At 52.6% G+C, this 12,153-nt stretch overlaps 1 protein-coding gene across 1 annotated transcript; it reads left to right on the plus strand.

Annotated features, from left to right (window-relative positions):
• The first annotated feature begins 1,307 nt into the window (after positions 1 to 1,307).
• LOC308483473 (low molecular weight neuronal intermediate filament-like) lies at positions 1,308 to 11,686 on the plus strand. Its single transcript, XM_081017442.1, has 4 exons — positions 1,308 to 4,032; positions 5,733 to 6,050; positions 6,693 to 6,817; positions 8,841 to 11,686. Exons 1-4 carry the CDS (start codon positions 3,310 to 3,312, stop codon positions 9,097 to 9,099), a joined length of 1,425 nt encoding a protein of 474 aa, XP_080873568.1. The 5' UTR covers positions 1,308 to 3,309; the 3' UTR covers positions 9,100 to 11,686.
• Positions 11,687 to 12,153: the final 467 nt, after the last annotated feature.

The raw sequence follows: 12,153 nt of genomic DNA on the forward strand, positions 1-12,153 counted from the left end.
GGGGTGACTCTAGGGGCCCCAAGGACGGCTTCTGGGGGCAGATACGGACCCACAGGCACCAGACCTGGGTGGGCCCTGCCTCAGGGGGGAAGAGGGTGGCTGTGGAAGGTGGGAGAGTTAAGCTGTCATTCCGCCATCCCTCCTTGCAATGAGGCTTCCTCACTTAGACTTTTCCGTTCCAAGGGACGAGGAGCTCTCTAGCTTTACAGCCCATTAAATCACTGGTCCATCCCCTCCACACCCCGGCCAGGCTCCGGCCATAATGAGCAGGTGCAACGGATACGGCTGATTCAGCATTAGCTAAACCCTCCTCTCCCCCCACCAAAGCCAGGCTTTAGATGCCTTCTTGAAAAGAGCATTGATTTATTGCACAAAGAAGAGGAAATTAAATGGGGAAGGGACAGATGGTGCCGGGCCGTGGAGGGTGGGGGAGGCGCCATCGGCCGCTGCAGGGAAGCAGGATGTGAAGAAGCCATCTTTTCATCCTCGTTTTTAAATAGTATTGATTTCTTGGTTGCATGGTAAAATCGTTTGTAGTCTCTCACACACAAAAAGAAGAAAACACCCCTCCCCCCCCCAGGATCTTTCCTCTGATCCTGTGGACATGTGGAGCTACAATGGGCCACAGATTAAACACACACACACACACACACACACACAGTGACACCAGCAGGCTCTGCAAGGGCGAAGAACATCAGACCAGGCCAGTGGCCCATCTGGTCCAGCATCCTGTTCTCCCAGGGGCTGACCAGGTGCCCCAATGAGAAACCTGCAACAGGATCCAAGCACAAGAATCTTCTCGCTTTCTGTGGTTTCCAGCAACTAATATTCAGAAGCATTTACCGTCTCTGACAGTGGAGACAAAGCAGAGCCATCATAGCTTGTAGCCAGGCCCTCTCCACCTCTATTAAAGCCACCTAGTTTGGTGACCATCAGCATAGCTGTCAACTTTTCCCTTTTCTTGCAAGGAATCCTATTCGGAATAAGGGAATTTCCCTTTTAAAAAGGGAAACGTTGACAGCTATGGCCATCAGTGCCTCCAGCAGGTGTGGGTTCCATAGTGAGGAGGAATTAAAGAACCTTTTAATGAGGGTGAAAGAGGAGAGCGCAAAATATGGTTTGAAGCTCAACATCAAAAAAAAAAAAAAAAAAAAAAGGAAGATCATGGCCACTGGTCCCATCACCTCCTGGCAAATAGAAGGGGAAGAAATGGAGGCAGTGAGAGATTTTACTTTCTAGGGCTCCATGATCACTGCAGATGGTGACAGCAATCACAAAATTAAAAGATGCCTGCTTCTTGGGAGAAAAGCAATGACAAACCCAGACAGCATCTTAAAAAGCAGAGACATCACCTTGCCAACAAAGGTCCGTCTAGTTCAAGCTCTGGTTTTCCCAGTAGTGATGTATGGAAGTGAGAGCTGGTCCATAAAGAAGGCTGATCGCCGAAGAATGGATGCTTTTGAATTCTGGTGCTGGAGGAGACTCTTGAGAGTCCCATGGACTGCAAGAAGATCAAACCTATCCATTCTTAAGGAAATCAGCCCTGAGTGCTCACTGGAAGGACAGATCCTGAAGCTGAGGCTCCAATACTTTGGCCACCTCATGAGAAGAGAAGACTCCCTGGAAAAGACCCTGATGTTGGGAAAGATGGAGGGCACAAGGAGAAGGGGACGACGGAGGACGAGATGGTTGGATAGTGTTCTCGAAGCTACCAACATGAGTTTGACTAAACTGCGGGAGGCAGTGGAAGACAGGAGTGCCTGGCGTGCTCTGGTCCAGGGGGTCACGAAGAGTCGGACACGACTAAACGGCTAAACAACAACAACGGTGTAAAGAAGGACTTCCTTTCATCTGTCATGAATCTCCCGGCATTCAGCTCCACTGGGTGGCCACAAACGGCCTTTAGTGCATTCAGGGCAAAACCAGCGGCAGATCCTGGAGAAATCTGGCAGCCCAGAGCAAAGGCTTCCAAAGCACGTCCCAGGGGACAGGTGGTGGCGGAATCACCTGGGTGTCCCTGGCTTCTCAGGAGTGGTTCCTGACAGTTTTGTGAGTAGGGAAAACCTGGCTGACCAGTTGGCACATCAATGGAAAAATGGGGCAGGCAATGTCCTTGGTCCTGCTGCCCCATGGAAAGGGGCTGGGGCCATCTCTTAGGCACAAGCTGGTAGTATATTGGGACTTGGCCACCTCCCTTCCACATGCCCCCCAGCTCCATTCTAAGCGCCTGGGAATAGACTACAGATGTTTGTACAGTCTGTGTGCACAACAGCTGGGTGGCCAAATCAAGCGCTTCACACATACATTTGTACATGTGTAGAGACAGCTTGTGCTTGTGTAAACCTAATGTGGGAACAAGCCATTGGTGATGTGGGAACAACACTCTGTACATGCTCAGATGCACTACACATGGGTGTGTTTTCTGGAGATGAGCAAAGAAGTGGATGGAGGGGATCAAAGTGTAAGCTTGAAAGGACATTTAACAGGCAGGATTCCTGCCTCCCCTGAACATATCAGAGGCACCCGCTGGCAGCTGTTGGAAGAAGGAGGAAATCGGGACCAGCAGGATAGCTTGTTGTCTGTGTCCCAGCAGGGCTTTAGGGGAGCTTCGATTCCAGGCAGGAAAAGTGGCAACTAAAAGCAGGTTCCCTTGGGAATATTACTCCCTGCCACCCTATTATCAGTGCCAGAGCAACGCCATGCAAAGGCTCACTGGGAGTCAAGTCCTTGGTACCCTGGAGGGACCACAGCTCCGCAGGAGAGCATCGGCTTTGCAGGCTGACAGGTGCAGCCCGGAATGGACAAACCCCGTCGTGCAAGCCGGGAGAGCCGCTGCCGGTCAGATCAGAGGACACCAACGTAGCCTGATTCGGTAAGGTAGCCCCCAATGCTCCCACGGTTGCGATTTCCGCCTCGGGGGCCCGAACCGCCTTTCGCAACGCAGCCGCGTGGGGAGACCCGAGGGCTCGTCCGCCTCCTGCCACGACCCCCTCCCTCCCCATCTAGATTCCGGGGCTCGGTCAAGGCTGATCTCCGCCACATTTGCTGATGAAGCTCTTGGCAGCGGCAGCCGGCGAGAAAAATCCTCCTCCTCCCCCTGCGCCCCCCTCCTCGCCTTTGCAATTGGCTGCCCGACGTGACTTGGTCGCCGCTGCGCCGCTAGGATTGGCGCCGGCCCGGCGATAAAAGCGCCGGCGTGCCGCGCTCCCCGCCCGCCGTCGAAGAGCCTCCGCCGGCGCCGCGACCCTCCTTCCTCCCGCAGGATCGGCCCCTTCGCGGCGGCCCCGGACGCCCCTCGCAGCCGCGGCCATGAGCTACAGCCGGGAGCTGCTCTTCGCCGCGCCGTCCTCCGGCAAGAAGCCCTTCGCGGGCCGCAGCCTGGCGTACGGCTCGACGGCGGGCCGGGCGGGGGCGTCGGGGTCCGCGGGCCCCTCGGCCTTCTCGTCGTCGTATCGGAAGCTGCCGGCGCCGAGCAGCTCGCTGGACCACCTGGAGGCGCTGCGGGGCGGCGGCGGGGCGGCGGCGTCGGGGCCGAGCGCGCTCAGCAACGAGCTGAAGATCGTGCGCACCAACGAGAAGGAGCAGCTGCAGGGCCTCAACGACCGCTTCGTCAGCTACATCGAGAAGGTGCACCAGCTGGAGCAGCACAACCGGCTGCTGGAGGCCGAGGTGGCGGCGCTGCGGCAGCGGCAGGCCGAGCCGTCGCGCCTGCAGGCGCTGTACGAGCAGGAGGTGCGCGAGCTGCGCTCGCAGGTGGAGGCGCTGCGCCACGACGGCGACCAGGCGGCGCTGGAGAGCCAGCAGCTGGGCCGCGCCCTCCAGCGGCTGCGCGAGCAGGCGGCCCACGAGGCGGCGCGGCGCCAGGAGGCCGAGCTGGCGCTGCGCGACGCGCGCAAGGACGCCGACCGCGCCGCCCTGGCCCGCCTGGAGCTGGAGAAGAAGGTGGAGGCGCTCCTGGACGAGATCGCCTTCCTGCGCCACGTCCACGACGAGGAGGTGGCCGAGCTGCAGGCCGAGCTGCGGGGGGCGCAGGTGAGGCGGGCAGGGGGCGCGGCGGGGGCGGGCAGGAGGCGGCGGGGGCTCCCGGGGCGCCGTAGTCTGGTCCAGCATCGTGCGCTCGCAGTGGCCGACCCGGAGGGCTAAAGTGGTGGAGGAGGGAAGGTGAATGTAGTGAAAGCAGCACCCAAAATGTCCAGCTTGAGGAGGGAAGAAGAGCCTTCTGACCTGGTCCCTCTAGTTCAACATCCTGTTCTGACTCACATGCCCCTTTCGGGAAACCTGCAAGTAGGATTTGCGCACAAGAGCCCTCTCCCCTCCTGCTGTTTCCAGAAATTGCAGCTGTGGAGGCGGAGCATCGCCATCGGCGGCCCTCTCCTCCATGACTTTGACGAAGCCTCTTTGAAAGCCATCTAGGTTGGTGGCCATTTCTGCCTCCTGTGGAAGAGAGTGCCCTAGTTTAGCTGTGCCCCACTGTTTAAAGAAAGACTCTTATCTGTCTTCCAGCATTTAACAGTTCCAGTGAATTGTTTGACTGGGAGTGTCAGCTGATCAGTGGAACTCACTGCTGCAGGGTGTGGTTGTGGCTGCAGGTTGAAGTGGATTTGGAAAAGAAGTGGTGCCTTCCAGATGTAGTGGACTATGGCTCTCAACTAACTGTGACCATTGGCCATGCTGGCTGGGACTTGGGAGTCCTGGGTTAGATACATGGTGAACAGGGCTGTCCGCAGCTTATTGGGAGTGGAGTTTGGAGAGCAGCAACAAGGCTTCTGAATACCAGTTCCTGGAAGCCACAGGAGGGAAGAGTTGCTCTTGTGCTCGGATCCCACTGGAGCATCTGGCTGGCCCCTGTGAGAAGAGGATGCTGGACTAGGTTGGCCTGATCCAGCAGGCGCTTCTTACGTCCTTATGAGACATTTGCTCAGGCTTTTGACATCAGATCCCTGGCTGTGGCACCTCTGCTGCCCTCCTGAAGCACATGTGACGAGCGACCAGCCTTTCTCCCAGCGGAGATCACCCCTTGCTGAGTGCCAGGTGCCCCTCCCCCGCTCCTTGGTAGTCCAGTGGCTCTGCATGCAGAAGTCCCAGGGTCAGCTCCAGGCAGCATCTCTGAGTAGGGCTGGAAATATCCCCGGAAACCTCATCACGAAACCACACTGAGCTCAGTGGACCAAGGGCATAGAGACTTCATAAAGGCAGCTTCCCACTTTCCTAGGGGTGGGGGCGTTTCAGTTGCTTGGAAGCACAAAGCCTCAGAGCAGCCAATCTGGCAAGCCCTGTTGGAAACAGGAGGGGCTAGCGGGGGCATTCTTGACCTCTGGGAGAAATTTAATTCTGTTCACAGTTAAAGGTGACGTTGCCCAGGTAACCGTTTCTGAAACAGGATGCCAGCCGAAAAATGCCAACACACCACCCATTGAAATTTGCACCTCTCTGAATTTTGCCTTGCAGTTCTCTAAGTTACGTTCACCAAAATACATACAATGGAGGAAAGTGTACTTAGGAATGCATATATTAGTGAGAATCTGAGCTTATCCGCACGGATCTCACCTTAAGCTCCTTGGAGGGAAAACAGGGCGTGACTTTAATCATACAGCATGTAATCATAAAGCGTGATAATAACTGCAATCCCAGCCACCATCATAATAAATAGAGCAGATTCCCAGGGCCTCTCATTAGGAAGAGTGGACCTCTTCCTGCCGCTGAGTGCCTTCCCTCTATCTGTTCCCCTCCAGGTCTCCGTCGAGATCGACATGAGCAAGCCGGACCTCACGGCTGCCTTGAAAGAGATCCGTACCCAGTACGAAGTCCTGTCCGCCCGGAACCAGCAGTCGGCTGAGGAGTGGTACAAATCCAAGTTTGCCAACTTCACTGAAGAGGCAGCTCGCAGCAGCGACAGCATCCGCCAGGCCAAGGAGGAGATTTCTGAATATCGCCGGCAGCTGCAAGCCCGGAACATTGAGATCGAGTCCCTGCGCGGAGCCAACGAGTCCCTGGAGAGGCAGCTGCAGGAGGCTGAGGAGAGGAGCAGCAAAGAGATGCGTGACTTGCAGGTGCGTCACACGGAAGCCACGGTTTGTGGAGCTAAGGGTCGTTACCAAACCGTGGTTCGGTCCTTTTCCAGCTGCCTCTTTAAGTTAAACTGCCTAACTCTCTGCCTGTTGCCTTTTTTGTCGTAAAGGCCTCAATGTTGAGTTGTGCTCCACAGATCAGTCAGGAAACATTTGTAAAGATTGTTCTTGCTTCTACTTGTCTATTGTTTTCCTTCTGCCCTTATTTCCCCATCTTCTCCCTGACAATGAACTCCATTCTCCAAGCCCTGCTCTTCCTCTGTCAATTCTCGCTTGCTGTCCCAAAGTTCTGCACACCTTAAAATCCACTTTTTCCAGACAGTCCCCCTGCCCACAGCTCATGATCACATCCCCCCATGCCTGTCTCTTCCATCTTGTCCTGTTCTCTCCTCTGACAACCAGCCAGCCTCATCTTAGCGTATGCAGGAAGGTTAGACTGCAGTTCCCAACATCTAGTGCAGTTGGCTGAGGCTAATGGGATGTGTAGTCCACAGGTGGAGAGCACCTGGTTGGGGGAAGGCTGGTTTTGATTGGCAGCACCTCAGGGATGGGGGTCCGCCTTCCTTGTTATGCTTTAAAGTGCTACAGGTGTTGATGTTACGTAGAAATTGTGATACATTTCAGGAGACCATCAGCCAGCTGGAAAATGCCCTGAGGACAACCAAGGGGGAGATGGCCCGTCACCTGCGGGAGTACCAGGACCTGTTGAATGTGAAGATGGCTCTGGATATTGAAATCGCAGCGTACAGGTAGGAGGGCCATCTCCCCCTTCCTGCTCACCTGTTGTTCCATTCTTTGGGCTGTTTGGGGTAGAAACAGAGGTTGGGCATCAACGTTTTGGTCTCCAACATGCAGGCCCCACATAAACTCATGCTAATTTTGGGGTGGGGGTGGGGAAAACATCCATCAGGAACGTCCCCTGCACAAATCATTGAATTATCAAATGGTATAGTTGGAAGGGACCCTGAGAGTCATCTAGTCCAACCTCCTGCAGTGCAGGAATCTCAGCCAAAGAATCCATGACAGATGGTTAGCCCACCTCTGTTTAAAAACATCTGATGAAGAAGAAGAGTCCACCACTACTGAACAGCTCTTACCCTCAAAAAATTCTTCCTGATGTTTAGTCCGAATCTCCTTTCTTGCCATTTGAATCCATTGGTTTGAGTCCTACCCTCTGGAGCAGAAGGGAACAAGCTTTCTCCATCTCCCATAGGACATATTATTATTGATATTATTTAAATTGATATACCGGCCTTCATCTGAAGATCCTAGGGCAGCTCACAAGAGAAAAATACAGAATGAGTACACAAGATACACAATAAAACCCAAACTAGCCATTGACCAACCTTCCACAAACACATTTTAAAAGCCATAGAATGTTAATCAGCCCAACACCCGGTTGAAGAGGGAACATTTTCACTGGCACCTAAAGTTGTGTAATGAAGGCGCCAGGTGAGTGTCTCTGGGGAGAGCATTCCACAAATGGGGAGCCACCGCAGAAAAGCCCTGTTCTTGTGTTGCCGCCCTCCGGAATTATTGTGGAAGAGGCACACAAAGAAGGGCCTCAGAGGATGATTGCAGGGTCTGTGCCAGTCCTTATGGAAGGAAGTGGTCCTTGAGGTATTGCGGTCATCTCTCCTCTCAATCTTCTCTTCCCAACTCCTTCAACTGATCTTGGCTTCTTTCCAGGCCTTTGATCATCTTGGTTGCCCTCTCCTGACTTTTCCCTTTTTTCAACCTTCTATTTTTAATTGTGGAACCCAAGGTAGATAGCTGTGGTTTCTAGGTAGGTTTCTGTGCATGCGCTGAGAAGACCCAGACCTTCTTAGCTTCAGCAAACTTGCCTGCCCTCTGGCTTCTCCCTGCCACTGTCCTTGGTGCTGCCTTTGGCAACATGTTGCAGGGTTTATTTCTCAAAAGTACTTGGTTGGGTTTCTACAGCAGTGGTTCCCAAGCTTTTTGGGGGCCATTGCCCCCTTGGTTCCCTAAACCCATCCCCAGTGACCCCTACCTTATTAAAAGCATTATTTCAGAATAGCAGCTTGAACAAACCACTAAGTAAGATTCACAGAAAATCTAAAAACCTAGCCAGAATTCAACAAAACTGATGCATTCGATCCAGATTTTCAAAGGCTGATAGTCTTACACCTCCAGTGTCCCCTGTGCCACCCCCTATCCCTTCAAACCCCCCTAGGTCATCACACTTTCGCTGCATGAGAATACTCGTGTGTAGGCACCTCGTTAGAAGCTTTTGTCCATTTAGCAGAGTTTCTGGAAACAGTGGCCAGCAATTGAAGTTACACTCCCAGACACTGTGCAACTCAGACAAGTGATTTATTGCTTGACTGGTCATAAATGCATCACGGTAGCACTATTTACAATCGTTACAGCAATAGCTGTAACGGCACACTTAGGTTTCAGTCCCTCTTTCTCTGTAGCAATGACGTAGGCAGACACAGCCCATCGGCAGCCAGGATGCAGCAGTTTGCAGACAGCATTTGTTGGTCGGTTGTCTGCGAAAAGCTAAAACAAAAGTTCTCCTTTTATCAGCGCTTCCAGCTGAAGCTGCGCATGCTCAGAGTGCCACTCCTACTTATGTACAACTGTTCTGGAATCTTCTCCGTGTTTCTGGGTGAATGACTCCCTGACACCTCGGCCCCCAGGGGGCGCCACCACCCACTTTGGGAACCACTGCTCTAAAGCATCAAGTGGTGGATCTTGAGAGATCCGTAGTGTTGTTCTGACGTGGTTTGTGTGGTTTTGCCTCTGCAGAAAATTGCTGGAAGGGGAAGAGACCCGCCTGAGCACCGTCGTCAGCAGCAGCAGCAGCAGTGCCTTCGGCCTGGGCTACCCCTTCTCCTCGAGCCCCCTGGCCAGCTTCAAGGGGTTCTCAGCCAGCACAGTGGCGATCCGGAAGGACAAGAAGGCAGAGTCCCAGGACAGCCCCAAGGAGTCCAATGACTCGGGAGAGTCAAAGGACGAGGATGATTCTGGAGATGAGAAGTCTGCAACGGGCGTGCCCAAAACCTAAAACTGTGTCCCAAAGGCAGTCCTCCCCCCCCCCACCCTCTCACTGAATTTCCTTAGAATGGGGTGAGGGTGTTGTAGGTTTTTCAGACATGGGATGGCTCTCGGGATGAGTCCATCAGGCAGACCACGATAACCGGACACCAGATTACTCCTGGACAGATCCACAAGCCTCTGGCAACTCTCTGGGAGCCAGCACCACACAGATCTGCCCAGAACCCAGTTGATTATCACAAGCAGAGGCTGTAGAGCTCTTGGGCAGATAGCTGGACCTCTTAGCTCTCTGGCATCACAAACCTCTGCAAGTTTACTTTGGAGTAAATCCCACTGTGTTTGTCTGTGAGCGACACACAGAAGTCTTCCCCTGTCTGAAACACTTCCTGCAAAACATAATCTTCCAGAGGGAAACTTGGCAGGGGTGTGGGTGTGGGTGTGTTTAAGATTAGCCTGCCCTCCATTCCCCCCCCCCCCCCGCTTTGTTGACCATCTTCGGTCTTCTAATCTGGAGGGCACCAGGTTGGGGAAGGCTCACTTAGGTTACATTAGCATTCCCTACTTCTCTGAGGCTGACCTGACTTCAGACAAGGTCCTTGAATGCTGAACTGCAGCGATTCCCAAATGTTTTTCAGGCCGCTGCCCCCTTGGTTCCATAAATTCAACCCCCACTGCCCCCTCCCCTATGTAAAGCATTGTTCCACAATACTGGTTTGCATGGCCCACTAGGGAAAATCACTATGTAGTTAAATTGATTCAACAGAACTGATGAACTGGATCCAGTGAGACCAGCTTTTCAAAGTCTGCTTGTCATTTACACCTCCAGCCCCCCCCCGCCACCCCCTTGCCTCTTAGTCACCCCCCCCCCGAAATCCCACTGCCCCGGGGGGGGGTGTGATCCTACCCACTTTGGGAACTGCTGCTCTAGAATATATTTAATACTTCCGAGTTACTCGTTTTGTGCCTCTTTCTCATTCAAAACCTCTGACTTTAAAAGCCACAGGGCAGATCATTGTGGTTATGTGATCTCCACCCCTTTGTCTGTCTGTCTGTTCAGGTAAAGCTGCAGTCAAGAGGAGTGGCAAGTCAGTTCTCAGGGGAGAACTGGCTGTTTTACTCTTTCCTTGACAGCTTCTTATCCATTCAAAACTGGTCTTCCTCCCCGTTCTGCTGGTGGACAAGCAGTTTAGAGTGGCTGGGTGCTGACTTACAGCTGGCAGGGAAAGGGTTAGGGTTACTCAGATCCTTTGTGGTAGAACTGTAGAGTTGGAAAACATCCAGTGAGCCCCTCCCCACCAAACCCCACCACCACCACCTCTGCACTTAGAGATTCCCTGCCTGCAGTTAGAGGCACAGTGCCTTTGGGTGGGGCAGACAGGAAGCCTTCCCTCCTCACCTGTGCATTTTGTGCTATGGGTTAAACCACAGAGCCTAGGACTTGCTGATCAGAAGGTCAGCGGTTCGAATCCCCATGACGGGGTGAGATCCCTTTGCTCGGTCCCTGCTCCTGCCAACCTAGCAGTTTGAAAGCACGTCAAAGTGCAAGTAGATAAATCCGGCAGAAAGGTAAACGGCGTTTCCATGTGCTGCTCTGGTTCGCCAGAAGCGACTTAGTCATACTGGCCACATGACCCGGAAGCAGTACGCCGGCTCCCTTGGCCAATAAAGTGAGATGATCGCCGCAACCCCAGAGTCGGCCATGACTGGACCTAATGGTCAGGGGTCCCCTTTACCTTTACCTTTTTACTTGTTTGTACAGCTGCCCCAGGTGGTGCCTCTAGCCATGGAGGGTCAGTGAATTAAAACCCACTTCTGAGCTCTTGTTTTTTCCACAGTCTTTGCCCTTTTTAACAATGGTCCTAGCCTTGAAGTTATTCTCTTTACCTGTTAGACTTCCTAAGGTGTGACTGATCTCTGACTTTCTAATTCTTTGTTATCTATTTATAAAAAATAAATAAATGGGGGGAGTTTTGGGGAAAACTGATTCTGAAACAGAAGGTAAGTACCCAGAGGGGTATGGATGGCGCAGAAGAATTGTTCCTGAGCATCTGTAATGCTTCTGCCTTGATATTCCCATTGTTGAGTCCAGCCTGCCCATTTAACAGGGAAAGAGCAGAGAGGCAGGAGTGCTTGTGTGCTTAAAGCCAGGCCTACAACTCCCATGATCCCTAGCTAGCAGGATCAGTGGTCAGGGATGCTGGGAATTGTAGTCTCAAAACATCTGGAGGGCCGAGGTTGAGGAAGCCGGGCTTAAGCTTTTCCCTGTCCACCATTTTCCTGTGTTGCAGTTTACACACACAGTTTGAAATGTGTTTCCCTTTGCAAGCACACGTTTGAATGCCATTTGTATCTTGGCTCTAGGAATGTACCCATTGCATGCTGAGCAATTCGTAGGAAGAGTTAGTTGGGTATTCTGAATGTAAAGCCTGTGGTGACTGGTCCGCAAGCAACACTAGAGAGCTGCTAAAGGAGTTGAAGAATTTAAGTCACCCATTTTGGGTCCTTTTTAGAGATAGGAATTAGGCAAAGACATTTACTGGGCAAATGCCATCCCTCTCAGCTGCTTGGTGGCAGGCGCAGTCTGCAAGGAACATCTCCCAGTGGCAACTCAAAAAAGTGGGAGGCAACAATCAAATTGGAATTAAACATTCCTATTGTAGAATGCCATTTAAATGGGAAGGTGTCGGATATGCAAAAGCATTTAAATAAGAAAAGTTCATTATCGTTGTGCTCTACTAAAAGTTCCTGGAACTTTATAAAACATAGTCATGTTGTAGAATAAATAGATATGTTAGAAGGATGGATAGTCAGTCGGCCATAACTTGCCTGTACAGTCGTACCTTGGATCTCAAACGCATTGGCTCCCGAACAAATCGGCTCCTGAACAATCGAAACCCGGAAGTGAGTGTTGCAGTTTTTGAACGTTCTTTTGGAACCCAAACGTCCGACGAGGCATCTGCGGCTTCCAATTGGTTGCAGGGGCTTCTTGCAGCCAATAAGAAACTGCACTTTGGTTTTCAAACATTTTGGAAGTCGAAAGGACTTGCGGGATGGATTCCGTTCG

The sequence above is a fragment of the Podarcis pityusensis genome, assembly GCF_964106645.2.
Source record: "Podarcis pityusensis genome assembly, chromosome: 8".
NCBI classification, from domain to species: Eukaryota; Metazoa; Chordata; class Lepidosauria; order Squamata; family Lacertidae; genus Podarcis; species Podarcis pityusensis.